This window comes from Chlorocebus sabaeus, chromosome 25 (assembly GCF_047675955.1).
Source record: "Chlorocebus sabaeus isolate Y175 chromosome 25, mChlSab1.0.hap1, whole genome shotgun sequence".
In the NCBI taxonomy this organism is placed as follows: Eukaryota; Metazoa; Chordata; class Mammalia; order Primates; family Cercopithecidae; genus Chlorocebus; species Chlorocebus sabaeus.
In genome coordinates, this window is record NC_132928.1 from 73,167,467 (window position 1) to 73,194,283 (window position 26,817).

The 26,817-nt window shown below is 38.5% G+C and overlaps 1 protein-coding gene across 5 annotated transcripts in view; it reads right to left on the bottom strand.

The window, feature by feature from the left end:
- The window catches only part of ARID4B (AT-rich interaction domain 4B), a 162,604-nt gene that overhangs the window by 19,809 nt on the left and 115,978 nt on the right, over positions 1-26,817 (bottom strand). For all 5 annotated transcript variants that reach the window (XR_496697.3, XM_007989847.3, XM_037986036.2 and 2 more), the window contains 2 exons: positions 10,251-10,335; positions 7,395-7,593 (listed from right to left, as the gene is read on the bottom strand). Coding sequence is in view for 4 of the 5 variants with exons in the window: in XM_007989847.3 (XP_007988038.1) it covers positions 7,395-7,593; positions 10,251-10,335 (284 nt within the window). In the remaining variant the exon portion in view is untranslated. The remainder of the gene's footprint in view (positions 1-7,394; positions 7,594-10,250; positions 10,336-26,817) is intronic.

Genomic DNA, 26,817 nt, shown 5'->3' on the forward strand with positions numbered 1-26,817 from the left:
GACGGAGTTCCACTCTTGTTGCCCAGGCTGGAGTGCTATGGCGTGATCTCGGCTCACCACAACCTCCGCCTCCTGGGTTCAAGCGATCCTCCTGCCTCAGCCTCCCAAGTAGCTGGAACTACAGGCATGCGCCACCACGCCCGGCTGTTTTGTATTTTTAGTAGAGACGGGTTTGCTCCATATTGGTCAGGCTGGTCTTGAACTCCTGACCTCAGGTTATCTGCCCACCTTGGCCTCCCAAAGTGCTGGGATTACAGGTGTGAGCTACCATGCCCAGCTTATTCTTGTTTTATAGATACTGCAGGTTCTCTGAGTTTAACAAGAGATATGCCCTATTAAAACTTGCTTGGCGCTACTGTTAGTCGGATTTATTAACTGATAGGCTTTACGTGATTCATCCGGGATCTAGTTTACTGTAGGGGATTTCCACTGCCAGAATGTAGAAGATTATTCTCCAGAGGCATTCAATTTCTCCACAGAACTCCAACTACCACTGTACCTCTAGTTTTATTCCCAACCCATCTCAGGACAAGAGGATAGAATCTTAGCTGACTGTGTTCTCTACTCACAAAGGGTATCAAATTTTTATGTATACATATACACACACAAATATGCATTCATATGATGATCATTAATTGGAAATATCTGAAATGTCTTCAATTTGATCTGTGGCCAAAAATAAAATAAAATTCACTGAGGAAAAAAGAAAATATGAAGAGAGCACTTAAAATGTTAAAAGTATGCAAATACTATATTCATTGTTGAACTGTCTAACAGGAAAAATATGGGAAGTAACCAAAATGTCTTTGTGTTAGAAACTAATTAAATAAATTATGATATATCTATTCAGTAGATGTAGATGTGCTGATTTGGAAAGATTTATAAGTTATACTACTAAGTTGGGGAAAAAAAGTTTGTAATATGTTAATGATCCCATCTGTAAAAAGACTGCACACATGTGAGTGTATATTACACATACAGTATAAATACGTGTGTGGAGGGGTTTGGGGGCATTTTATATATGTGTGTATGTGTGTGTGTATCTATATATACTAATATGTCATACATATGGTATAAAAATGCAATTTCTGAAATGATATAAACCTCTAAAAATGGGGGAAAATAGAGAAAAGCAACACAATTTGCAAGTCAGAAAGCAGATGAATGAATGAAGGGCACCAAAGAAGGCTAAACCTCATACCAGCAGTGAGGAAAGCCAAGAACCAACCCAGTTTACCATAGAACCCTCAATAATTACTGACTGCCCTAGTGCCTATGAAAATAAAAAAGGGCAGTGGGGAGCCTCATACAAGGAGCACTGGGTGAAGACTGAAAATTACTTAGATGCCTAGATCCCCACCTCATTTCAGGTTGCAAGGTGACTGCCCTTCTAGAGCTTTATTCTCTGAAGATAGTAGGAGAGGGCTCCTAGCCTGGAAGATGCTAACAACTGTTGAAGGCACAGGTACAGATGTAATGCTGAAATCAGGGGGATTCATGAACATATCTAAACAGTAAGAATCCCCCCACCCCAATCTCTATTCTTCAACTAGACCCTAGAACACTGGAAACCATTCTCTTACCACCCTCCAGTCAAGAGACTGGAACTATTTTCTCTGGAAGCCAACTAGTCTAAAAGAAAAAGACCTAAAGACTTCATATTATTAATTCCCTAGGAAATGGCCAACCAGATCACCCGATAGTGAAACTGAAGGTCAACTAGTGCCAACCATATCCTTGCAATTTCCAAATCAGTTTAGTCTTTCCTTCATAATCTTAAGACAGCCAGGAAAAAAATCTTAATAGGGAAGAGCTCAAAACAACAAAATAGAAAAAAGCAAATTAGAGGTAACTGACCTAGCAAAAAAAAAAAAAAAACTATAAAATCCTTTGAAAGATCAAAATCAGAAAGGTAAGGTATTACGTCCATCTATAAGAACAGAGTGGTACAAAACACACAGAAAATAGAGCTCTTGAAAAATCAAACTAGTTTAATTTAGAAATATTCATTAAAAGGCCAGGCGCACTGGCTCACACCTGTAATCCCAGCACTTTGGGAGGCTGAGGCGGGTGGATCACAAAGTCAGGAGTTCAAGACCAGCCTGGCCAAGATGGTGAAACCCCATCTCTACTAAAAATACAAAAAATTAGCTGGGCACGGTGGCAGGCGCCTGTAATCCCAGCTACTCGGGAGGCTGAGGCAGGAGAATCACTTGAACTCGGAAGGTGGGGGTTGCAGCTTGAACTCAGACGGCGGAGGCTGCAGTGAGCCATGATCGCACCACTGCACTCCAGCCTAGGCAACACAGTGAGACTCAGTCTCAAAAAAAAAAAAAAAGAAAAAAGAAAAATTAAACATTACAGCAAGAAGTCAACAAAAGGATTAAAAGACAAAGCAGATAAAATTTCAAAGAAATAAGAAAAAGACAAAAAAAATCAATAAAAAGCAAGAAATTAAAATATGAGCATATTAGAGTGTATTACAGAAGGTATAATATCAAATAATGGCTGGCCAAACAAAGATAACAGCCAAGTGCAGTGTCATGCACCTATAACCCCAGCTACCCAGCTACTTGGGAGGCTGAGGCAGGAGGACTGCTTGAGCCTAGAAGTGTGAGAACAGCCTGGGCTGAACATAGTGAAACATACACTCAATTAAAAAAAAAAAATTTGGCGGGGCCGGTACGGTGGCTCATGCCTGTAATCCTAGCACTTTGGGAGGCTGAGAGAGGAAGATCGCTTGAGTTCAGAAGTTTGAGACCAGCCTGGGCAATATAGTGACACCTCATCTCAAAAATAATTATTTTTAAAAATAATAATAATGAATAAAAATTAAAAAGGGAGAGAACAGTAAAATGCAGAAGAGGAAATAATCAAGAAAATCATTCAGAAAAAAAACTGCCTAGAACAGAAAGACAGAAGTTGCTAGAATGAAAGAGTCTAGCAAGTAGACATCACAGGGGATGAAAATATACCCACACAAGGCTAAAAAAAGAGAACAGCCAAGTGTGTTATGGATATATCTGTTCTCTTGCTTTGGCCTTGTGTAGATATATTTCAGAGTGAAATTTTTGGACATGAAAAACAAAAGATTCAGGATTCCTAGCAGGGCCTGGTGGCTCATGCCAGTAATCCTGGCACTTTGGGAGGCTGAGGTGAGCTGATCACTTGAGGTCAGCAGTTCGAGACCAGCCTGGCTAAAATGGCGAAACTCCATCTCTACTAAAAATACGAAAGTTAGCCAGGTGTGCTGGCAGGCCCTTGCAATCTCACCTACTAGGGAGGCTGAGGCAGGAGAATCACTAGAACCCAGGAGGCAGAGGTTGCAGTAAGCCGAAATTGTGCCACTACACTCCAGCTTGGGCGACAGAGTGAGACTCCATCTCAAAAAAAGAAAAAAAAAAGATTCCAGAGAGGGAAAAGCAAAAAATAAAGAATAAAACACGTCACACACAAAGAATCAGGAGTTGGAAGAGCTCTGGACTTCACAAAAGCAACACTGGAAGCAAAAAAACAATTCACCACTGCCAATAAAATACTGAAGGAAAAACTTCCAATCCAGTCAAACTATGAATAGAATAAAGATATTTGCAAAACTGAATACAAATATTTAAATGCAGCCAATCTCTAAAAATTGCTTCTCATGCACTTGTTCTTAAGAAGCTACTACAGAATGTGCTTCACCAAAATGAAAGTATAGGGGTGGGCAGGAACGTGAGATGCCAAAAACAAAGAAATCCAAGAACTACATTAAAGGAGATCCCTAGAATGGGATCTCCCTAGGAAAAGAGCTGTGCAACAGACATAGAGGGAAGCCAGTCCAGACTACAGCAGGGCTATTTCCAAAGAAAGTCATACTGCAGGCTATTATCATTAAGCTGCTTGCTGCCACTGTGTAGTCTTTGAATGCCTGAGTGAACCAGACTGGATTTTAAAATCCATATTTATCTTGTTTATAAAATTTATATTTATCTTGTTTCAATGAAATTCCAACTCTCCCTTCCATGTCTTATGTGCCACTACCTAGATCAGCTAATGACATCACTTTATCCAGCAGAAACATTCTGATCTACTTGTGAAAAATAGGGGTAAATCACCATAAGCCTAGAATGAGAATATACAGAGTAGTCTGCTACTACGACTGAGCACACTCCCACATAACATCCACTGTGAATGTGTCAGATGTGTCAGATATTCTTTTTTTTTTTTTTAAGATGGAGTTTTGCTCTTGCTGCCCAGGCTGGAGTGCAATGATGTGATCTTGACTCACTGCAACCTCTGCCTCCCAGGTTCAAGCGCTTCTCCTGCCTTAGCCTCCCAAGAAGCTGGGATTACAGGCGCCCACCACCACACCCGGCTAATTTTTTTATTATTATTATTATTTTTTTTTTTAAATTTATTTATTATTATTAAACTTCAAGTTGTAGGGTACATGTGCACAACGTGCAGGTTTGCTACATATGTATACTTGTGCCATGTTGGTGTGCTGCACCCATCAACTCGTCATTTACATCAGGTATAACTCCCAATGCAATCCCTCCCCCCTCCCCCCTCCCCATGATAGGCCCCGGTGTGTGATGTTCCCCTTCCCGAGTCCAAGTTATTTTTTTTTAGTAGAGACGGGGTTTCACCATGTTGGCCAGGCTGGTCTCAAACTCCTGACCTCAGGTAATCTGCCCACCTTGGCCTCCAAAAGTGCTGGGATTACAGGCGTGAGCCACCATGCCCCGCCAAATGTGTCAGATATTCTAACTGTAGTGGACCCCTATGTTTACCAGAACTGGCTTATGACCTGTCCAACTGAATTCTCTAGAGGGGCTTTTGTAAACTCTCAGAGAAAGAAGCTAAATCTGAAATCAGAGTATGGCTTAGAATCTCTATTCAGGTAACATTCTCAGAAAGCCTTCAACTGCGCTTTCTTATAAAACTAGGCTTATGCTTGTTACTCAATTTTTAAAAAACTAAAAACAGGCTGGGTGCAGTGGCTCATGCTTGTAATCCTAACACTTTGGAAGGCCGAGGCAGGTGGATTGGATTGCTTGAGTCCAGGAGTTTGAGACAAGCCTGGGCAACATGGTGAAACCCCATCTCTCCAAAAACTACAAAAATTAGCCTGGCATGGTGGCACACACCTGTAGTTCCAGCTACTTAGGAGGCTGAGGAGGAAAGGTCGCTTGAGCCCAGGAGGTCAAGGCTGCAGTGAGTCATGATAGGACCACTGCACTCCAGCCTGGGCAACAGAGTGAGACTCTGCCTCAAAAACAAAAACAAAAACAAAACAAAACAAAAAAACCACCCTAAAAAAATGAAGTAAAATAAAAATTACTTAGGAATATAAATACAGATAATTCCATTCTGAAGAAAAGTAAAGCAAGGATTACACAAAAGTCCAGACTATAATTACTTCTGGGAGGAGACATACTACATGTTTAAGTAAATAGTATTTGACAGCTACTGTGGAGACATACTAGTACCCATATTATTACTGTTCTTTAAACTATACATGTATTTTCCATGTACTATTCGCATGTAGGATACATTGGAAAATGTTTTAAAAATCAATTTTAAAATATTGTCCTCATCAGTACAGTGGTGAGTAAACAAATAAAAATATAGTACAGCACTTGGATTATAAAATAATGAGTTAATATAAACACACATCTACAATAAGAAACAAAACCTAGCTTCTACTACATTCAAAGTATGTAAAAATGAAATATCTTTTAAGTTATAAGAAATGTTAAGATATTTTTATGGAGATCCATTCTTTTATCTCATAGATCAGATATGTCCCCTTCCCTGCCTCAGATTTAATAAAGCTCCCCTTTAATCCTCATTGCTTTCATTATCTATACTTCATTCTGCCTTAAATACTAAGCAATAATCTCATCATAAAAGAGGTCACGTCAGGTTGGGCGCGGTGGCTCACACCTGTAATACCAGCACTTTGGGAGGCCAAGGCGGGTGGATCACCAGGTCAGGAGATCGAGACCAGCCTGGCTAACACGGTGAAACCCTGTCTCTACTAAAAATACGAAAAATCAGCCAGGCACGGTGGCCTGTAGTCCCAGCTACTCAGGAGGCTGAGGCAGGAGAACGGCGTGAACCCGGGAGGCGGAGCTTGCAGTGAGCTGAGATCGCACCACTGCACTCCAGCCTGGGTGACAAAGCGAGACTCTTTCTCAAAAAAAAAAAAAAAAAAAAAAAAAAAAGGTCATGTCCAGATGCAGTCACTGCTACCTGTAATGTTAGCACTCTGGGGGGCTAAGACAGGCCAACTGCTTGAGCCTAGGAGCTCAAGACGAGCCTGGTCAACAGGGCAAAAGCCCGTCTCTAGAAACAATATAAATATTAGCCGAGAATGGTGGCATGCACCTGCAGCCCTAGCTCCTTGGGAGGCTGAGGTGTGAGGATCTTTAGAGTCTGGGAGGTTGAGGCTGAAGTTAGCTGAGATTGTACCACTGTACTCCAACCTAGGCTACAGAATGAGACCCTGTCTCAAATAAACAGATCATAATAGTCACAATCAGGACAAACAAAGTTTGGTGTTCTTTACAACACAAACTATGCTTTACATTGCAACAGAAAGGATGGTACAGAAAAGATTAAAAAACTAAAGTAACAATGCTAAAAGTTGAATATTAAATGTTAACCAAAATTTTATGGTGCGCTTGGATCTACTAGTAACAAAAATTCAGGGCCTCAATCAATGGCTGATTTTATTTCAAGTACAGGTTGAACATCAAAAATCCAAAATCTGAAAAGACTCCAAAATCTTACACTTTTTGAGTGCTGACATGATTCTCAAAGGTAATACTCATTGGAGCATTTCAGATTTAGAATTTTCAGATTTGGCTTGTGGAATGCAAATATTCCAAAATCCAAAAAAAATCTGAAATCCAAAACATTTCTGGTCCCAAGAATTTCAGTTAAGAGAAATTCAACCTGTAGGCCGGGCATGGTGGCTCATGCCTGTAATCCCAGCACTTTGGGAGGCCGAGGCAGGCGGATCATGAGGTCAGGAGATCAAGATCATCCTGGCTAACACGGTGAAATCCTGTCTCTACTAAAAATACAAAAAATTAGCCGGGCGTGGTGGCGGGCATCTGTAGTACCAGCTACTCAGGAGGCTGAGGCAGGAGAATGGCATGAACCCGGGAGATGGAGCTTGCAATGAGCCGAGATTGCACCACTGCACTCCAGCCTGGGTGACAGAGCGAGACTCCATCTCAAAAAAAAAAAAAAGAGAGAGATTCAACTTGTAATAAGAGAGCAAATACAATTCTGGTAGAAAAAATAGTAGTTGGTAATGTCACTGAATTACCTTTATAGAATTTGACTCATATAAACTACAATCAAATACCTGCATGCAACAGAACGATTGTTATGTTTACCTTGAAGTCCATTAAGGATCGAAGTAATTTCTATGGATTTAATATGAGCAGTATCAGAGTTTTTGGCATCAGTGAGATCCAGTTTGGATACCATTTCAGGAGATGGATTTGTCTGAAATGGTGGCTTGGATAAGCGCCGAAGTTTACAGTTTTTTGGAGAGTATTTTTCTTCTTTGTCTTTTTCTTTGTCTAATTTATTCTAGGTTAAGAAAAAAAGTATGTCATAATTTATCATAAGGCACTTATTAGAAACAATGTTAATATCCACTTTTAACTCACTGTTATAGAATATATTGTTAAATATTTAACATAAAACGAAAGAATATAAGAAGCCCCTCAAAACAGCCAAAGATTTTTAAAGCTACTTAAGAAAATACTACACAGGATGATCAAAAGGTTTTGTATTTATACTTCAATAATAGGACTCAAATTAGCAATCAGATAGGTGATTAGGACTAGCAAACCTACAACTTACTCTTCAGAATTAAAATCACAATACGTTTAAATTAAATACTAACTAAAAAAAGAAACAACTGCAACCTGGTCATTTCAAAATCTCATTATATGTGGGTTGGAAATGACAAAATTCCAAGTACTTTTGTAAAGTCAAGTCAGGAGCAACCTTCCTACCTCAGTGACATTTTCATGTTTTGAGAAAAGATGAGAAATTTTCTCAAATTATTTGTTTACAAATAGATGAGCAGAGGCAGATACATTTCCTGGAAACTACTCTTAAAAATTTTGATTTATAGGAAAAATAAGCTCTCTGAAGCTTGAGTTAGCAGTAAACACTGTAAATTTTGAGTGAGAGTAATTCTCCTAAGGAGGATACATATCTAGTATCATTCCAGATGCAGAGAAGATAAGTTAATTCCTCACATATAATAGATTCCTAAGGGTAGTGGTTCTCCAAGTGTGGTCTCTGGCCCAGTTATATTAGCATCTCTTGCAAACTTGTTAGAAATGCAAACTCCTTGAAACAACCTCAGATCTACTGAATCACAAATGCCCAGAATGAGGCCAAGCAATCTGAGTTTTAAGTAGTCCTCCAAGTGATTCTGAGATGTGTTCAAGAGTGAGATCCACTGCCTTAGGGATCTGAGATTCATTCTCAGAACACACTGAAAAGGCATATATGTAAGTAGACTACCACAGCCAATAAATGATTAGTGTTGTTCCAATTTTCTTGCTATTGCCGGCCTTTTCACCACTTCATAATTTATCCCAAAAGTCATAATCTATCCATGCATGCTGAAGGCAGAAATAGTTTCCCCGAGTTCAAGTTCAAATATGGCTTTCAATGTGTATCAGAGGGCAGCCTCAACAATAGTGTCTCTTAGAGTTAGATGAAATACAGTGATGGGGGGATGTACATTATCAAAATATTACCTAGGAAGCCTTTTCAAAATTCACGTGCCTCTTCCCTCATGACCAGGAGTTTTAATATGCAGGAGGAGAGGCCAAGAACTGAAGAGAGGCAAATACCTAGAAATAACTCCTTAAGTAATCTATTAGTTCTTAAGTAATCTATTAGTTTTCCCACCACTATCCTCCACCCTTTCTTCCCCACCCTTATTCTCCCCCTTACAAATGCTACTCTAAAACTTTCTTTGTGTAAAGACATTGGCATTTTTAGTTCCCCTACCCCCAACAGAACTCTTTCAGTACCTAAAAACAATGCTAAATGCAGCATAATTTTCATACCTTCGTGTAAAGAGGGGAAATGAAAAAGGGGTTGGAGAAGTCTTGAGTTGTAACTACTGGGTTGCTACACCGAAAATTTTAAAACACAGACCCAATTTTATAGTGAAAAAAGAATGACCCCTTTAGGGGGGAAGCTTTCATTATTTGGGGCCACTAAAGAAACATTTAGCAAAAAAGTAAATATTAAAAGCATCTCACTTTGAATATGAAGACTGAATTTCAAAATAACTATTAAGCACCTCAACAACATGTACTATTCAAAGTATGTAACAGCCATTAAGAAGATTTTAAAAATTCTAAAACCTAGTCTAACCTAACTTTTAGGAAAATTTAGTCTTAGAATGAATAATTCTATCATACATAAAAGTAACATTAATTTTCCATATGAGCTCCTAAGGAAATCCCCATGGCATTTGTGTGGTTAATAGGATCCTGTGGGGCTGGGTGCGGCAGCTCACGCCTGTAATCCTGGCATTCTGGGAGGCCGAGGCAGGTAGATCACCTAAGGTCAGTAGTTCAAGACCAGCCTGGCCAACATGGTGAAACCCTATCTCTACTGAAAATACAAAAATTAGCCAGGTGTGGTGGTGTGTGCCTATAATCCCAGCTAGTCGGGAGGCTGAGGCATGAGAATCGCTTGAACCGGGAGGTGGAGGTGCAGTGAGCCGAGGTTGCACCACTGTACTTCAGCCGGGGCGACGGAGCGAGACTCTGTCTCAAACAAACAAACAAACAAAATCTTGTGAAAATATTCTAAGCCACTAACTATAATCAGATAAAGATGAAGAGAAAAGGAGTTGCCAGATAGCCTTTTCTTCCTTGGAATGGTTTACAGCTATAATAATAACCTATGTCTTCAAGCCACACTGCCTTATGGCTCCTGGTTGGGAACCAGAGGGGAAGGAAATGGCAAAAATGGATAAATAAAATGTGGTTGAGTGGCTTTATATAATGTTGCGACTGAAAAAGTCTCAAAGATCATTCAGTACTGTTTCTAAAATGCTTTCCCTAACCTGACAAAATTAATTATATACAAATCTAGCATTTGAAAAATGTGCTATTTCAATAAAGTGTAACATGTATTTAATTGAATCATTTGCAGGAAAACTTCTTTTAAAGAGCTAATAGTGTGTAGTAAAACCAAGCACTTACCTTTATTTTCTTCCGATGTTTTATCTTTGGCACATTTTTATCAGCAGGTCTTACTATTTTATCTGCTTTAATCCATTCATCGTATCTAAAATAAAAGGAAATTAATATAAATATGTACAATATACACCACAGAAATAACCTATGCCATATTAAAGAGAAACTCATATAGAATCACGACATTTTAGAAGGGAAAGAACCTTGGAAATCATCTCAGCTTCCCGGTTTGAAGAGCAAGCTACCAAGGCACAAAGAGAAGGATGTAATAACTTGCCCATGGACATAAAGTTAGCTAATGGCCGAGCCAAGACTAGAGAGCATGATCTCACGATTCCTCAACTAGCACTGCTTACTCAGCTACAACAAAGATAAACTGAATCTCTACAGTAAGTATTAAGATAAATCACCGTATTTTCTACATTTTGTTTTACTTTGTTTTGTTCTTAAGCAGCAGGTAGGCAATTTTTCTCTAGACACATCAGAAAGCTAAGGTAATAGCTTCAGTTTTAAATGGCATTGTGTAATAGAAAAGCACTGTATTATGGCTGGGAGCAGTAGTTCATGCCTGTAATCCCAGCACTTTTGGGAGTCCGAGGCGGGCAGATCATGAAGTCAGGAGATTGAGACCATCCTGGCTAACATGGTGAAATCCCGTCTCTACTAAAAATACAAAAAATTAGCCAGGCGTGGTGGTGGGCACCTGCAGTCCAGCTAATCGGGAGGCTGAGGCAGGAGAATCGCGTGAACCCAGGAGGTGGAACTTGCAGTGAGCAGAGATTGCGCCACTGTACTCCAGCCTGAGCAACAGAGCGAGACTCCATCTCAAAAAAAAAAAAAAAAAAAAAAAGCACCGTATTGTAACATATAGATAATGCAAAATCAACTAGAAAAAAAAATGCTTGCTCATAAAATACTAGAAAAACATTACTCGGTAAAGTTTTTCAGTATTCTGAAATGCTTCCTACATGTACAGACAGCTGAGTCAACAGTTGTGATGGCCTCTTGATTCAATGCTGATAGTCTTCACAATTTCATAGGGTGCAAGTTACTATTAACTGCAATAAAACTATTTGTTTAAAGCAAAAAAAAAAAAAAAAAAGAATGACAGTTTCTTCATCCTTCATTCATTCAAGAAGTATGACAGCTAGAAGAAGTAAACATTAAAAATGAATTGACATTCTCTTCTTGCGTTCAAAGTTACGCACATTACTCACAGAAAACAGAAAACTCACTGGTATTTTTAACTCTAGAACATGGACACCTGAAAACGAGCTTTTAAATTAAAATGTCCTCATTGTTAGAGGTATTAAAAGGAAGTAACAAAGTCCCCAAATCAAGAAGTAAACTGACTAATAAATTATATTCTTACTCTAGCATAGGCCTGGAAAGTATCTGTAGCAAACTCCTGGGCGGTTATTCCGCTGGTACAAACTACTGACTTGTAGCCAGAAAAGCTGAGGATTCATCCCCATGCAAGGGGTTCTGTTTATATGCTGGAAGATGCTGAGGGCCGTAATAAGAATAAGAGGGAATGGAATGAGCTTTAGGACAGACTTAACATAATCTCTGCTTACTAGTTATGTGGTCCTGATCAAAACTCATTCTCAGTCCAAGGCTTAGTTTACTTCTGTATAAAATAAGATTACAATTTAAAAATAAAATAAAAAATAATGCTATGTACCATATATGAGTTTTTTTGATAGAAATATATGGTAAGTACAGGTGTAAGTACAAATATATGATAAGTACGTTGAAAAGCTTTAAAGCAAGTGGTGTTCTACTAAACACACTCCTTTTGGTACTTACACCTGGCACTGTAGCATCCATCTATATATTTGCAGCAGTACTTCTACCTTTCCTGTTAATACCAAGAATTGTATAATGCTTAGGAAAGCAATTTACTTCCTTCCAAAATTGGGGGCATGGTGGGAAACGAAAACACCTCCATCCTCTGCAAATTTCAATATGAACTCCTAGAAGTTGCTCTATTAGAATAGCTATGGAAAGAAGTCCAGATAGCAACTTTGTTTTTAAAAGAAAATAAAACAAACTTTCTAATTTTTTGTGAGAGAAACTGAAGTCAGCTCATGATGGCTGCACATAACATTAATGTGGGCTAAACAAAGTTATAATCGGCCGGGCGCAGTGGCTCAAGCCTGTAATCCCAGCACTTTGGGAGGCCGAGACGGGCGGATCACGAGGTCAAGAGATCGAGACCATCCTGGTTAACACAGTGAAACCCCATCTCTACTAAAAAATACAAAAAACTAGCCGGGCGAGGTGGCGGGCGCCTGCAGTCCCAGCTACTTGGGAGGCTGAGGCAGGAGAATGGCGTAAACCCGGGAGGCGGAGCTTGTAGTGAGCTGAGATCCGGCCACTGCACTCCAGCCTGGGCGACAGAGCGAGACTCCATCTCAAAAAAAAAAAAAAAAAAAACAAAGTTCTAATCATGTTTTACCTTTCTTAACCAAAGGCTATCTGTTCTGTAGCTAGTTTTATACCAGACACTTTTTACTATCAATAAAAAAACTGACTCAATTCAAGCTGGATTTTGTTATCAATTATATTTTGAAGTAGGATAAAATAGTAGTTTTCAATTTAAGAATACATACATGATATTGTACATTTGTATATTTTACCTGCCTCATCCAACACATCAAACAAGGAAAAACAGTTACTGCCTCATGGGTAAGGCATTACACTGTGAAAAAGGAAGATTCCTTTATTACTCAGAGATAATGTATGTTGTTTAAATTCTCTTAAGAACAAGGTGACAAGAACATACACATAAATAATAAAATAATGGATGCTTGGAATGGCACAGGCTGGGGCCCATTGCCTAAGCTCCATAAATCCTACATAGTAATCATGTTCTCTTCTACTCAATTATAAAAAAAAAGGATGGTACAAGAAGACTGGATGTCAGAAAAATGTTGAGTAGTGACTTTAGGTGTCAAACCTGTATTGGAGCAGGCAGGACACACACAAAAAAATAAATTATTAAATTAGATGAAATAAACTACATACATAGTTCTAATAAAGAGTATGGCCTTACTATTCTGGAAAAATTTTGTTTTAAAATTCTCATGGGGCTGGGCACAGTGGCTCATGCCTGTAATCCCAACACTTTGGAAGGCTGAGGTGGGCAGATTACCTGAGGTCAGGAGTTCTAGAGCAGCCTGGCCAACATGGTGAAACCCCGTCTCTACAAAAACACAAAAATTAGCCAGGCATGATGGCGCACTCCCCTGTAATCCTAGCTACTCAGGAGGCTGAGGCTGGATAATTGCTTGAACCCGGGAGGTGGGGGTTGCAGTGAGCTGAGATCGCGCCATTGCACTCCAGCCTGGGTGAGAGAGCAAGACTCCATCTCAAGAAACAAAACAAAAAAATTCTCATGGAATATTCTGTATAGTTTTAAGAAATTCCTTGAAAACTTACTATAGAGTAATAATGTAATCTAACAGCAAACAATGTAGATTGTACAGCAAACAATATAGATCTAACTTACAGATATATAAGTATTAGCTAATATTATGACTCTTCTGTTATTTGACTTCTTTCTATTCTACTTTCTCAGTGCTTTTATTTTTTATTCAGGTATTCCCTTGTTTAGACACTAAGCTTTTGCATTTTTTTTTTACCTGGCCAGTTATGCTCTTTGTATAAAATACAGTTACACAGTATTGTTACTGTCATCAAAACTAATAACTTTTAGAACTAGAGTGTATCTTAAAAATTTATCAGGGACTTTATTTCACAAGTTAAGAAATTCCAACAATGAAAATGAATTAGAGTGCTTGCCAAAAAGCACTCCTGTGGAGAATTAGAGAAGAGAAGGAAATGGACTGTCCGTTAAAAGATTCTAACACGAAAATAAAGGTAGGGGGCATTCCAGGCCCTATTCAGACTAAGCTTCATGAAGAGCGAGAAACCAGTGACATAAAGAGGAAGAAAAGGTGAAAATAACGTGAGAATTTTGGTTGAGGAAGCTTTTTCAAATTACAAATGTCCTTACCAAATACAAGCTAAGACTACTGACACAAACATATTGGCAGACAAGATTTCAAAACCTAATGAGATTTTAAATAGTATTTTAGTTGTCTGACAGATGTTACAAGAAATACAAAGATGGTCAAAAGATTAAATAACTATAACGGATCATTGTTTTTAAAAATAAGAAATGTTCCTTCTGTGTGTAATTGCCCATTAATTACCTAAGTGTTCCTTCCATTTTCTCCACAGGATGTTTTCAAAGAATAGGGAAAAAACATACACGAACACACACACACAAATTCATGTGGGGATGCCGGGCGTGGTGGCTCACACCTGTAATTCCAGAACTATGGGAGGCCCAGACATGCAGATCACCTGAGGCCAGGAGTTCGAGACCAGCCTGGCCAACGTGGTGAAACTCCGTCTCTAACAAAAAGATAAAAATTAGGCCGGGTGCAGTGGCTCATGCCTGTAATCCCAGCACTTTGAGAGGCCAAGGTGGGCAGATCATGAGGCCAGGAGTTCGAGACCAGCCTGGCCAACATGGTGAAACCGTATCTCTACTAAAAATACAAAAATCAGCCAGCCGTGGTAGCGGGCGCCTGTAGTCCCAGCTACTTGGGACGCTGAGGCAGGAGAATAGCTCAAACCCGAGAGGCGGATGTTGCAGTGAGCTGAGATCACGTGCGCTATGGCACTCTAGTCTGGGTGGCAGAATAAGACTCATCTCAAAAAATAAAAAAAAATTCATGTGGGGAAAAACTCTACATGAAAACACCACATTTCCTACAGACGTTACAATTATTTAAGAAAGAACTAAACTGGCATAATTACTGGTGCCAATTAATTTACGAAAGTAATATTAGTGTGTAAGATTTCTCATTCCTTACCAAGGAAGTACAGGCTTGAAAGAAGAAAGCTTACTTCAGAACTACAACAAAAAGTTTACAGTTAATCCTTTCTTCTTTATAAATTTAGACTTTTAAAAACACAGTATATGTAGTATATATTAAAAAGAGACAACACCAAATTTACCTTAGACATAATAGGTAATAGTCAATGCAGATAGAAAATAGGAAATTTTAGCTCAAGTTCACATATCCTGAATTTCATAAAAAATTAAAATAGGCCAGACCCAGTGGCTCATGCCTGTAATCCTAGCACTTTGGGAGGCCGAGGAGGGCAGATCACAAGATCAGGAGTTCAAGACCAGCCTGGCCAACATAGTGAAACCCCGTCTCTAAGAAAAATACAAAAAAAAATTAGCCAGATATGGTGACAGGCACCTGTAGTCCCAGCTACTTGGGAGGCTGAGGCAGCAGAATCACTTGAACCTGGGAGGCAGAGGTGGCAGTGAGCCAAGATCACACCACTGCACTCCAGCCTGGGCGACACAGCAAGGCTCTATCTCAAATAAAATAAAATAAATAACCGTAAAGGAAGAGGCAAAGAGTGAAACTGCAGCTAAGATATAGAAGGCCATAAAATATTTCTCAATTTCTCCTTGTGGTACCATGTCAAGTAAGATATCTATTCATCCCTGAAAGTACCTTCTTAAGGAATACGAGAATCTTTTTTTTCTTCTTCTTCATATGGCGTCTCCATTGCCCAGGCTGGAGTGCAGTAGAGCCATTCTGGCTCACTGCAGCCTTGACCTACCAGTATCAATTGTCCCACTTCAGACTCCTGAATAGTTGGGACTCCAGGCATGCACCACCACACCTGGGTAATTTTTTTGTATTTTGTAGAAAAAGGGTGTCACTATGTTTCTCAGGCTGGTCTCAAACTCCTGGGCTCTAGTGATTCGCCCACCTTGGCCTCCCAAAGTGCTGGGATTATAGTTGTGAGCCACCGTGTCTGACAGAATACAATAATCTTAGTAAGTAAGTTAAATACAAACCTTTTGGTTTGAAAATGCTTCCAGACCAGCCTGGCCAACACGGCGAAACCCCACCTCTACTAAAAATACAAAAATCAGCTGGGCATGGTGGCGCATGCCTGTAATCCCAGCTCCTAGGGAGGCTGCGGCAGGAGAATCACTTGAACCCAGAAGGCAGAGGTTGCAGTGAGCCAAGATGGCACTACCGCACTATAGCCTGGGCAACAGAGCGAGACTCTGTCCCAAAAACATACGTAAAATAAAATAAAATACATTGTCTTGCAATTTTAGATTCAAGCAATGCAGTTTTCTGAAAATGAGAAAACTGAGGTAGACTGGGTTGTATTTTTTATATATATATAATATAAACATATATATACAGTCCAGGATAGTTTATCTATCCTGGCTTTAACTGGTCTTAACCTTTAGGAATTACGATTACAAGATCATAATTGGCCTTTTCGCAACAGGAAATAAATTAATTTTGCAGGGCACAAGGGAAAGAGCATTACTAAAAAGCTTCCATTTAAAAAGAAATACTGAAACAAAAAGTATTAAAACAAATATTAAAAAAAATATTGAGTTAGAAAATTAAGACAGTGATTAGCCTATACTTTTTCAATTCAGTTATCAATACAGTCAATATAATTAATTCTACAGATGGAATCTAAACAAGTATCTCATTGAATATTTATCTAAAGTACTAAGGAAAATATTTCCAAGGTATATATATGACTTGTCTGAGAATATTTCTATTGAGATCACTTAACATTCAACTAACAAACAAACACAAAAGAACATATGCATGATAAACTCATTTAACTTCTGAAGATCTAATATGTTCCCTGACCTACATAAAATGAAGTAGAATGAAATTTTTATTATTATTTTTTTTTTGAGATGGAGTCTTGCTCTGTCACCCTGGCTGGAGTGCAATGGTGCGATCTCAGCTCACTGCAACCTCCGCCTCTCAGGTTCAAGTGATTCTCCTGCCTCAGCTTCCCGAGCAGCTGGGATTACAGGTGTGTGCTACCACATCCGGCTGATTTTTGTATTTTTAGTAGACACTGGGTTTTGCCATGTTGGCCAGGCTGGTCTTGAACTCCTGACCTTAGGTGATCTGCCCCCCTCGGCATCTTAAAGTGCTGGGATTACAGGCATGAGCCACCATGCCTGGCCGTAGAATGAAAAATTATATGAGACTCCAAGATTGTAAGTACGCATGTGGACGTATTCATCTGACAAACACCTCTTAGGTACCTATTATGTAATAACAGAGTCTGCACTAGGCACTGGGTACTCAGCAATGAATCAACAAACAGCTCTTGTCTGTGAGGAGCTTACAATTCAACAAAAGAAGACAACACTAAACAGTAATGACAAATTTTGTATACAAACCTGAAACTTTCTGAAAGAAACCCACCATACAAATATTTGATTTTTCAAATGTTTAAAAATATTCATACAAAGCTAAAAGATACCATTCAGAGACCATAGCATACTTGCTCTCACCACAGAAAAATAGGATTTCTAAAAAGAAAACTTTATGGCTTTTCTATGGATGCACTGGCAAATTATGTAAGAAATCACTCCGTAATAATAAAAACAGAAAAGAACGTTAATCGATCAGATATACTACCAAAATGGTTAATATGCCCACATCAGTTCAGCTTTTGGTTCTTCTTAAACCCAATTTTAAAAGAAATATTATCAGCATATAGTTAATATACACCTAAAAAGCACAGTCTTAGAAATTTAAAAATATACAGCATGCAGAATAAAAGTATTTTAAAAATAACAAGTAAAATCAAATTAATGTAATACTTAAAACCTCACTCTTTGAAATATGTATAGATTATAAGATAAAAATCTAATAACCAATCATGAAGTAAATGTTAAAATCATATTTTGTTTTCTATAATGAATAGATTCATTTAATAATTGTTGCACAATATGTATTTTATATCTTGCCTCTCTATAATCAAAAAAGTTAATGTATGTCATATAATTAACTTATTAGTTTTTTTTTTTTTTTTTTTTTTTTTTAATTGAGACAGAGTCTCGCTCTGTAACCCAGGCTGGAGTGCAGTCGCGTGATCTCGGCTCACTGCAAGCTCTGCCTCCCGGGTTCACGCCATTCTCCTGCCTCAGCCTCCTGAGTAGTTGGGACTACAGGCAACTGCCACCATGCCCGGCTAATTTTTTGTACTTTTAGTAGAGACAGGGTTTCATCGTGTTAGCCAGGATGGTCTCGATCTCCCAACTTCATGATCTGCCAGCCTCAGCCTCCCGAAGTGCTGGGATTACAGGCATAAGCCACCACGCCCGGCCAACTTATATAGTTTTTAAGAACCTCACATCTAAAGTGGAAATTTGTGCTGTTTTAGTAAGGAAAGGGATTTCCCCTCCTGAATTAAATAAAAGTATGACAAAATAATAGAAAAAAACACCAAGATAAAAAGCGGTGTTAATCGTTATTAATTATAAATTTCATAAGCAATTTAACCAATATTTATCTACTGTATGAATTTTATATAATCTCAATTTATATGTATTTTAATCTGAATATCTAAAACAAGACTTATGAAAATAACTGATCACAACTAATACTTTTAATAACGTACCTATAATAAAATAAAATAAAAAAGGAGTATATTATTCAAAAATAAAATTCCTGCCGTGTACAGTGGCTCACACCTGTAATCCTAACATTTTGGGAGGCCGAGGCAGGCGGATTATGAGGTCAGGATTTCAAGACCAGCCTGACCAGCATGGTGAAACCTCATCTCTCCTAAAAATACAAAAATTAGCCGGGCATGGTGGCACACACCTGTAATCCCAGCTACTCGGGAGGCTGAGGCAGGAGAATTGCTTGAACCCAAAAGGCGGAGGTTGCAGTGGGCCAAGATCGTGCCACTGCACTCTAGCCTGAGCAACGGAACGAGACTCTGCCTCAAACTAAACTAAACTAAACTAAACTAAACGAAAATAAAAACAAAATAAAATTCCTAAGTATGATATAAACATTTCATATTTCTACTTCATATAACACTTAAATCTACATCAGAGAGACAGGAATGGTATTCCTCATACTTAAGAATATAACAGCAGAATGAGAGAACCATGAATTAAAATTATAGCATAGTCATATTTAAGAGTTGACATAAACAGCTCAACGGAATGGTATAGTAATTATATCAATAAGTTTTCCCAAGCAATATAACTCTATAAAATGAAACTGAAGTATAGGTCTTTAGGCAGAGGTAATACGTAATAATAAGAACACGAATACAGCATTTTACCAAAGCTTACAAAGACAACTGCAAATGGTTAACTGTGGCATTAATTGCATATTATAATGCAGATGCTAAGTTTTTTTTAATTCCCCAAAAGTATACTCTGTTAGTATTTGATAAATGTATGGAATTAGTTATTTGTGCATACTTAGACAAAAATATCAATGTACCTGCCAATCTACAAAACTACTCAATGAAACAGGTCTAAGTTTAGTAAACACTCTTAAGGTGAATACACAAAGAAAAATTAAAGCCCATTTGAGTACAACACATAACTGAACTATAATCTTTTTTTCATGAAGGAAATGTTTATGTTCATTTGTACTCAAAAACTATGGTTAACTCAAAAGTCACTCTCTTTTAATACAAATTTACAGATAATGGAAACCACTGTCAAATGGTCATTTTATAGGCCTCTGACTTCTGTACTATAGAAACAAGGCAGACAATTTCCTAGGGTACCTTGCTTTCTGACATTACCAGGACAATTATTTCAAAGAAGATGAGTAGAACAACTCTGTACTCTATTTCAATATTCCTAAATCCAATGGCATACACAACTGAAGTATAGCAGGGATCAGATTACATGGAAGTAAAAGAGAAAAGAAAAAAAATGAAGGACACAAAATATTTTAGAGCAGGAAAGAACAAAGCAATTAAGTTGAAAAGTGCCATCAAAAATTTTTTAAGGACAAAAGGAGACTAAGAATAGCTAAAAAGTCACAGAAAATTATTATTTCCAATCAAATTCATTCCAGTCTCTCAGTCTCGACTCCATTTTGTTTGCTAAGAGATAGACTCTTTATGTAACCCAAAGAGGTCACATATATCATATACAAATATGAACTCAAATTAGATCAAAGATGTAAACATTACAGCTAAAACTATGAAGTTCTTAGAAGAAAACATACAGGAAGATCTTCAGAACACTGGATTTGGCAATGTTTCTTTGGAAATAACATCAAAAGCAGAGGCAACAAAAGAAACATTTGCAAATCACGTATCTGGTAAGGGAATAACATCTAGAATATATGAAGAATTACAATTCAACGACAACAAAACAACTGATCAATTCAAAAATGGCAAAAACTTGAAGGGACGTTCCTCTAAAGAAGATATACAAATGGCTAGTAAGTACAAGAAAAATGTTCAACTCTAGTCATTAGGCAAACGCAAATCAAAGCACAGTGAGATACTACTTCACACTCTCTAGAATGGCTATAACCTCCACATTTTTTTAAATAGAGAATAACAAGTGTTGGCAAGGCTGCAGAGAAACTGGAACCCTAACACATTGCTGGTGAGAATGTAAAACGGTGTAGTCTCTGTGGGAAAGTCTGACAGTTCCTCAGAAAGTGAAACACAAAGTTATATATAAATGAAGTGAGAAGCAGCTCCAGTGAGAGGGTCAAGCCATATCTATCCCAATCCCCTATTATAGGTATCGCTTTAAAAAAACCAGTGACCCAGTGGCTTTTATTTGAATTTTAACATCTGCTCTACTTGGGAGGTCCAATTTAGATCAACATTTATTTAGTACTTACCATAGGCCAAATGAATACTTTTCTAGATGTGGTAAGTGATATTAGGAGAATAGACATGAAACAAATTTTTTTCATATTTTAAAATTAAGTTCAGTTTTGTAATAATACATAATGTAGTCCTGATGTAGAAAGCTTGAATGATGAAGAAAAAAGAAAAGGAGGGGGAGGAGAGTTGAAGGGAAATAATTTACCCAGAGTCCTAGGTGAAAGTTATATTCCAGGAGATCAAATTCCTCTGGCTCAGAAAAATAATTCAGAAAAATTCAGTATCAGAATTGTGACTCAAGTGAGTATTGGAAAAATAGGAACAGAAACAACAACAACAAAATGTTAAATGGGTATCAGAAAGAAACAGGGGAACAATTAGAAGGGAGAAAACACACAAAGATGAGGAAGAGACAAAAGATAATTGAGGAGTGGTTTCTCAATTTTGAGAAAGAAAGAAAGAGAGAAAGAAAAGGAAAATAAACAAGAAAAATGGTGGTAGCTGGAGCAGCTGGAGCCCAAGCAAAGCATATCATGGACAGAGTGATCAACTGACTGTTATGCCACTGATAAGGCACGTAAGAGGGCAAGAAAAGCAGGAGGAATTTATCTACAAAGGGTCACTAGTGTTCCTGGTAAGAACAGTTGTGGAGATACAGTGAACAAAAGGTTGATGAGAGTGGGTTTACACAGAAAAAGGAGAGAAACTGAATAACAAGTGTAGGTAACTTTCAAACAGTTCTGCTGAATGAAAATGGAGCCAAGAAATGTCACAGTAGAAGTCAGGCTCCAGAAAAGATTTTCCTTGAGATAGAACAAATAACCACAAATCTGTAAGTAGTGGGAATGACTTAGAACAGAACAAGAAAATGGGCCATGTCTTCGATCAGGCAAGAAGGGATGGTTATGAAGACTGGCTTCAGAAAGTAGCATGATTGTGTATCTATAGCTAAAGATGAAAACACAGAGAATGTGGCAGCAAATGCAGTTAGATAGGCAGATCTAATGAAGTGTGTAGAAATGTTTTTCTTGTTTCTCTCAGCAGGTACAAAGCAAGGTCACCAGCTGAAAATGAGGATAGGGAAGAGATGTTGGGGATGTGAAGACATAAGCAGCAGTATGAAAGTTTTCTAAGAAACTAGGAGAGTGAATGGAAGAAGGACATAAAGAATTAAGGACACACTTGAGGTTCACAGTTACGAATTTAAAATAAGAACAGTCATTGTGGTTGCTTGCTTTACTCCAACCAGGATCAGCTGCACAGGTGCAGGCAAGGAGCAGGAGGGTTAGATTTAATCAAGGTTCTTGTGGTTTTGTCAGATGAGTACTATAAAGCAAAAGGAGAGAAAAATAAGAGCTGGAGTCAAAAGAAGTGATTATAATAATAAATGCTAGTGAATGTAAGCAATATCAAGGGAAGATTGAGTGCATTAAGTGGGGGTGGAGACGTAAAGGGTGGTAGGATCAACAGACTGTCAATCTTGCTGGGGTTAACTGTCATGCCTGGGACTGAATTCTCTAATAAGGACCACTTCTTAGTATCTTTGGTGACAAGCACAGTATTTGGCACATAGTGGATATTCAACTTATGTTTGGAAAATAAAGGAATAAAGTGTGAAAAAAGCAACTGAACAATGGCAAAAAGTAGGATTGAACCTACTTATTTGTGAAAGCCTTTTACCAGGTTTTTTCAACCCCTAACTCATTCCCTCCTAAGGAGGATTTAATTTTTTTGGAGAAAATATTTTTAAAATGTAACACATTTTTTATTTCAAATAATATATTTAGCATAATTTAGTTTATTTTCAGTTCTCTATAACTGTTAACATGAACTAGAACCATTGTGGCTTATTTAAGAGTTTTACAACTGAAGTTTTACAGTGTCTCTTTTACTTTTGTGTTCCCATTAACACAGCTGGTGATCCGCAACACAGAAAAAATTATTCTCTAACTAAATGTGCAACTCTTTGATTACAGAAAGCCAAGTTGGAAATGAGCAGAGAAAATTCAATCAACATTGATATGCTATTACAAAATATTCATGTATTTTAAATACCACACCAATTAGTCTAGATAGTTTCACTCAGTTGTTTGTTACTAAACAAGGAAATCCAACACACTCAACCAGTTTACGGCATGTCAATTTCAATGTGTACCCTTACTTTCAAAAAATCAATCCCATATTTATGACACGACTTAGAAACTTGAGAATGAAAAGGATCAATTAGATAATTACGTTAAGATTCTCTATAAAATATTAACATAACTAAGAAAAGTTAAACGTAACAGAGAGCCTACTATTAAAAACTACTTAAGCAGGATTAAAATTTTTTTAAATGTATGGGGACATTTTTAAAAGACTAAAAGAGAACACACTATAATATTAATTATTTTATCTTTCTTTTTTCTTTTCTTTTTTTTTGTTTTTGAGATGGAGTTTCGTTCCTGGTGCCCAGGCTGGAGTGCAACGGCACAATCTCAGCTCCGCAACCTCTGCCTCCCAGGTTCAAGCGATTCTCCTGCCTCAGACTCCCAAGTAGCTGGGATTATAGGCATGTGCCTCCATGCCTGGCTAATTTTGTATTTTTTTTAGCAGAGACGGGGTTTCTCCATGTTGGTCAGGCTGGTCTCGAACTCCCGATCTCAGGTGATCCGCCCACCTCGGCTTCCCAAAGTGCTGGGATTACAGGTGGGAGACACCACGCCCAGCCAGCAATAATTTTATCTTTCTACCTTTAAGTATTTTCTCATTTTTCTAAATTGTTATTTTTAGAAGAGTTTAAAAAAATAATTTATGAGCCTACTCCAAACATTCCTAGTGCTTGGTGACATAGTAAATAATAGAGTGCTAAACAATAATTTTAGATACTATCACTGCATCAGAAAAATTTTGTAAGAAGTATTATACTATTTGTGGTTAAAGAGTTCAAGTCCTTTCCAGTCAATGTGGTGTGAATATGTTAAAATACGACTTTTTGTCATCACAATAGTAGAAAACAAACTTGCCCAAATGTTAACCTTTGTATAACAAAAATCAACATTTTCAGCTGTGAAATAGGGACATACATGAAAATTATATTAAAGATCTATACAGGTCGGGCGCAGTGGCTCACGCCTATAATCCCACCACTTAGAGAGGCAGAGGTTGGTGAATCACCTGAGATCAGGCGTTCGAGATCAGTCTGGTCAACATGGTGAAACCCCATCTCTACTAAAACTACAAAAATTTGCTGGGCATGGTGCCATGTGCCAATAATCCCAGCTACTTGAGAGGCTGAGACAGGGCAATCTCTTTAACCTGGGAGGCGGAGATGGCAATGAGATGAGATCACGCTGCTGCAATCCAACCTGGACAACAAGAGCAAAACTCCATCTCAAAACAACAACAACAACAACAACAACAACAAAAAACAGCATTTTAGAAAACAAAGAAAAATGAAAAATTAACAAGAAAAAGGAATTTTTTTTTTTTTTTTTTTAAGACGGAGTCTTGCTCTGTCACCCAGGCTGGAGTGCAATGGCGTGATTTCGGCTCACTGCAACCTCTGTGTCCCTGGTTCAAGTGAGTCTCACGCCTCAGTCTCCCAAGTAGATGGGATTACAGGCACCTGCCACCATGTCCGGCTAATTTTTGTATTTTTAGTAGAGATGAGGTTTTGCCATGTTGGCCAGGCTGGTTTCAAACTCCTGACCTCAGGTGATCTGCCTGTCTTGGCCTCTCAAACTGCTGGGATTACAGGTGTGAGCCACCGCGCCTGGCCTAAAAACAGTATTTTTAAACAAAGAGACAGATACTCTTACATTTGAGAAAATCTCTTTGCTGGAAAAACATGGTTCACGGCCAGGAGCATTGGTTCATGTCTATAATCCCAGCACTCCTGGAGGCCAAGGCAGGAGAACTGCTTGAGCCCAGGAGTTTGAAACCAGCTTGGGCAACACAGTGAGCCCCATCTCTACAAAAGATAAAAAATTAGCCAGGTGTGGTGATGCACACCTATAGTCCCAACTATTCCAGAGGCTGAGGTGGGAGATCACTTGAGCCCAAGAAGTCGAGGCTGGAGAGCCATGGTCGCACCACTGCACTCCAGCCTGGGTGACAGAATGAGGTCCTCTCTCTCTTTTTTTAATCTGAAACATGTATTTCAGATTCTGAAATACATGTTTCAGATTAAAAAGACCATGGAAATAGGTCCACACAAATCTCCCAAATTGCTTGTCATAAATGACTGCCACTGAAGATAAAACTATTTTCATGAACCTCCATGCATAAATCTTCATTTCTAATTTCACATCTGTTAAGTATAAATTTAGAGATCAAGCTGAAGACCCTAAAAATAAAAGAAAAATTGTCATAGAGCTGATGAGGATTTGTTGCAGTCCTTATTAGATTAGCCTCAGAACTGGAGGAGCAGCAAAAATAAAAATTATTGCATACTTATCAATGAGACAGACTGATTATTGCTGAGAGAGGTAAAATACTGTTACGTTAACTCTAAGAAGATTAACTGCTTAATATACTGAGGTACATTTGCTTTCTCCATGATGTTGGAGTGTATAGTGATCCATCCTACAGGTCTTCATCAAGATGTTAAGTTTTCTTCTTTTGAAAGTTCATAGCATACAAGCACTTGAGTTGTCAGAAATAGACGGCAACCTTCACAGTAACACAAGCATGTCTTGTTGAACTAGGTCCCATTTTCCTTCCTATATTATTAAAAACTTGAATGCCTCAATTTAAATTCTTTCCTAACTTTCCCTTCTTGCTATCTATTTAAAAACTAAATTACTAGAGATTCTTTCTACCTTCTAAAATCAAAATACTTCTGGAATTCTCTTTCTTTTAGTCTATCTTTTCTTAACAAAACAAAGTTGTATCTTAATTGTAAAACAGTTTCATGAATGACTCAATTCTTCTATCTACTAAGCCTTTTTTGTTTAATGATCCAATTAATAGAAAATAAGCCTTGGCTGGGCACGGTGGCTCAGGCCTGTAGTGGCAGCACTTTGGGAGGCCGAGGCAGGCGGATCACCTGAGGTCAGGAGTTTGAGACCAGCTTGACCAACATGGAGAAACTCCATCTCTACTAAAAATACAAAAATTAGCTGCGCGTGGTGGCGCATGCCTGTAATCTCAGCTACTCAGGAGGCTGAGGCAGGAGAATCGCTTGAACCCAGGAGGCAGAGGCTGCGGTGAGCCAAAATCCAGCCATTGCACTCCAGCCTGGGCATTAAGAGTGAAACTCAGTGGAAGGAGGGAAGGAAGGAAGGAAGGAAGGAAAGAAAGAAGGGAGGGAGGGAGGGAGGAAGGAAGGAGGAAGGGAGGGAAGGGAGGGAAGGAAGGAGGGAGGGAGGGAGGGAGGGAGGGAGGGAAGGAAGGAGGGAGGGAGGGAGGGAGGGAGGGAAGGAAGGAGGGAGGGAGGGAGGGAGGGAGGGAGGGAGGGAAGGAAGCCTTGATTATATATAGTGAAAGTTGGAGAACACCTAAATTCTATCCATTTCTCACAGAATTTCAAATCCTTCATAAAGGCCATGAGGAAAAACTGCCTCTACACGTAAACTAGCAAAATAATTAGAAAAACTAAAAAGAGAGGTAAAAGGTGTTGTGACTCTATTTCGTGGGCATTACGTTGTAATTATTCGTTTTTGCTAATCCAAGTATTTCTTTCTAAATTTTTTCTCAAGAGATGGGGTCTCATTCTGGCACTCAGGCTGGAGTACAGTGGCATGATCATAGTTCACTGCAGCCTCAAATTCCTGGGTTCAAGCGATCCTCCCACCTCAGTAGCTGGGACTACAGGCATGCAACACCACACCCAGCTTTTTTCTTCCTAATTTTAAACTAACATATTCTACATTTACATTTATGTCCT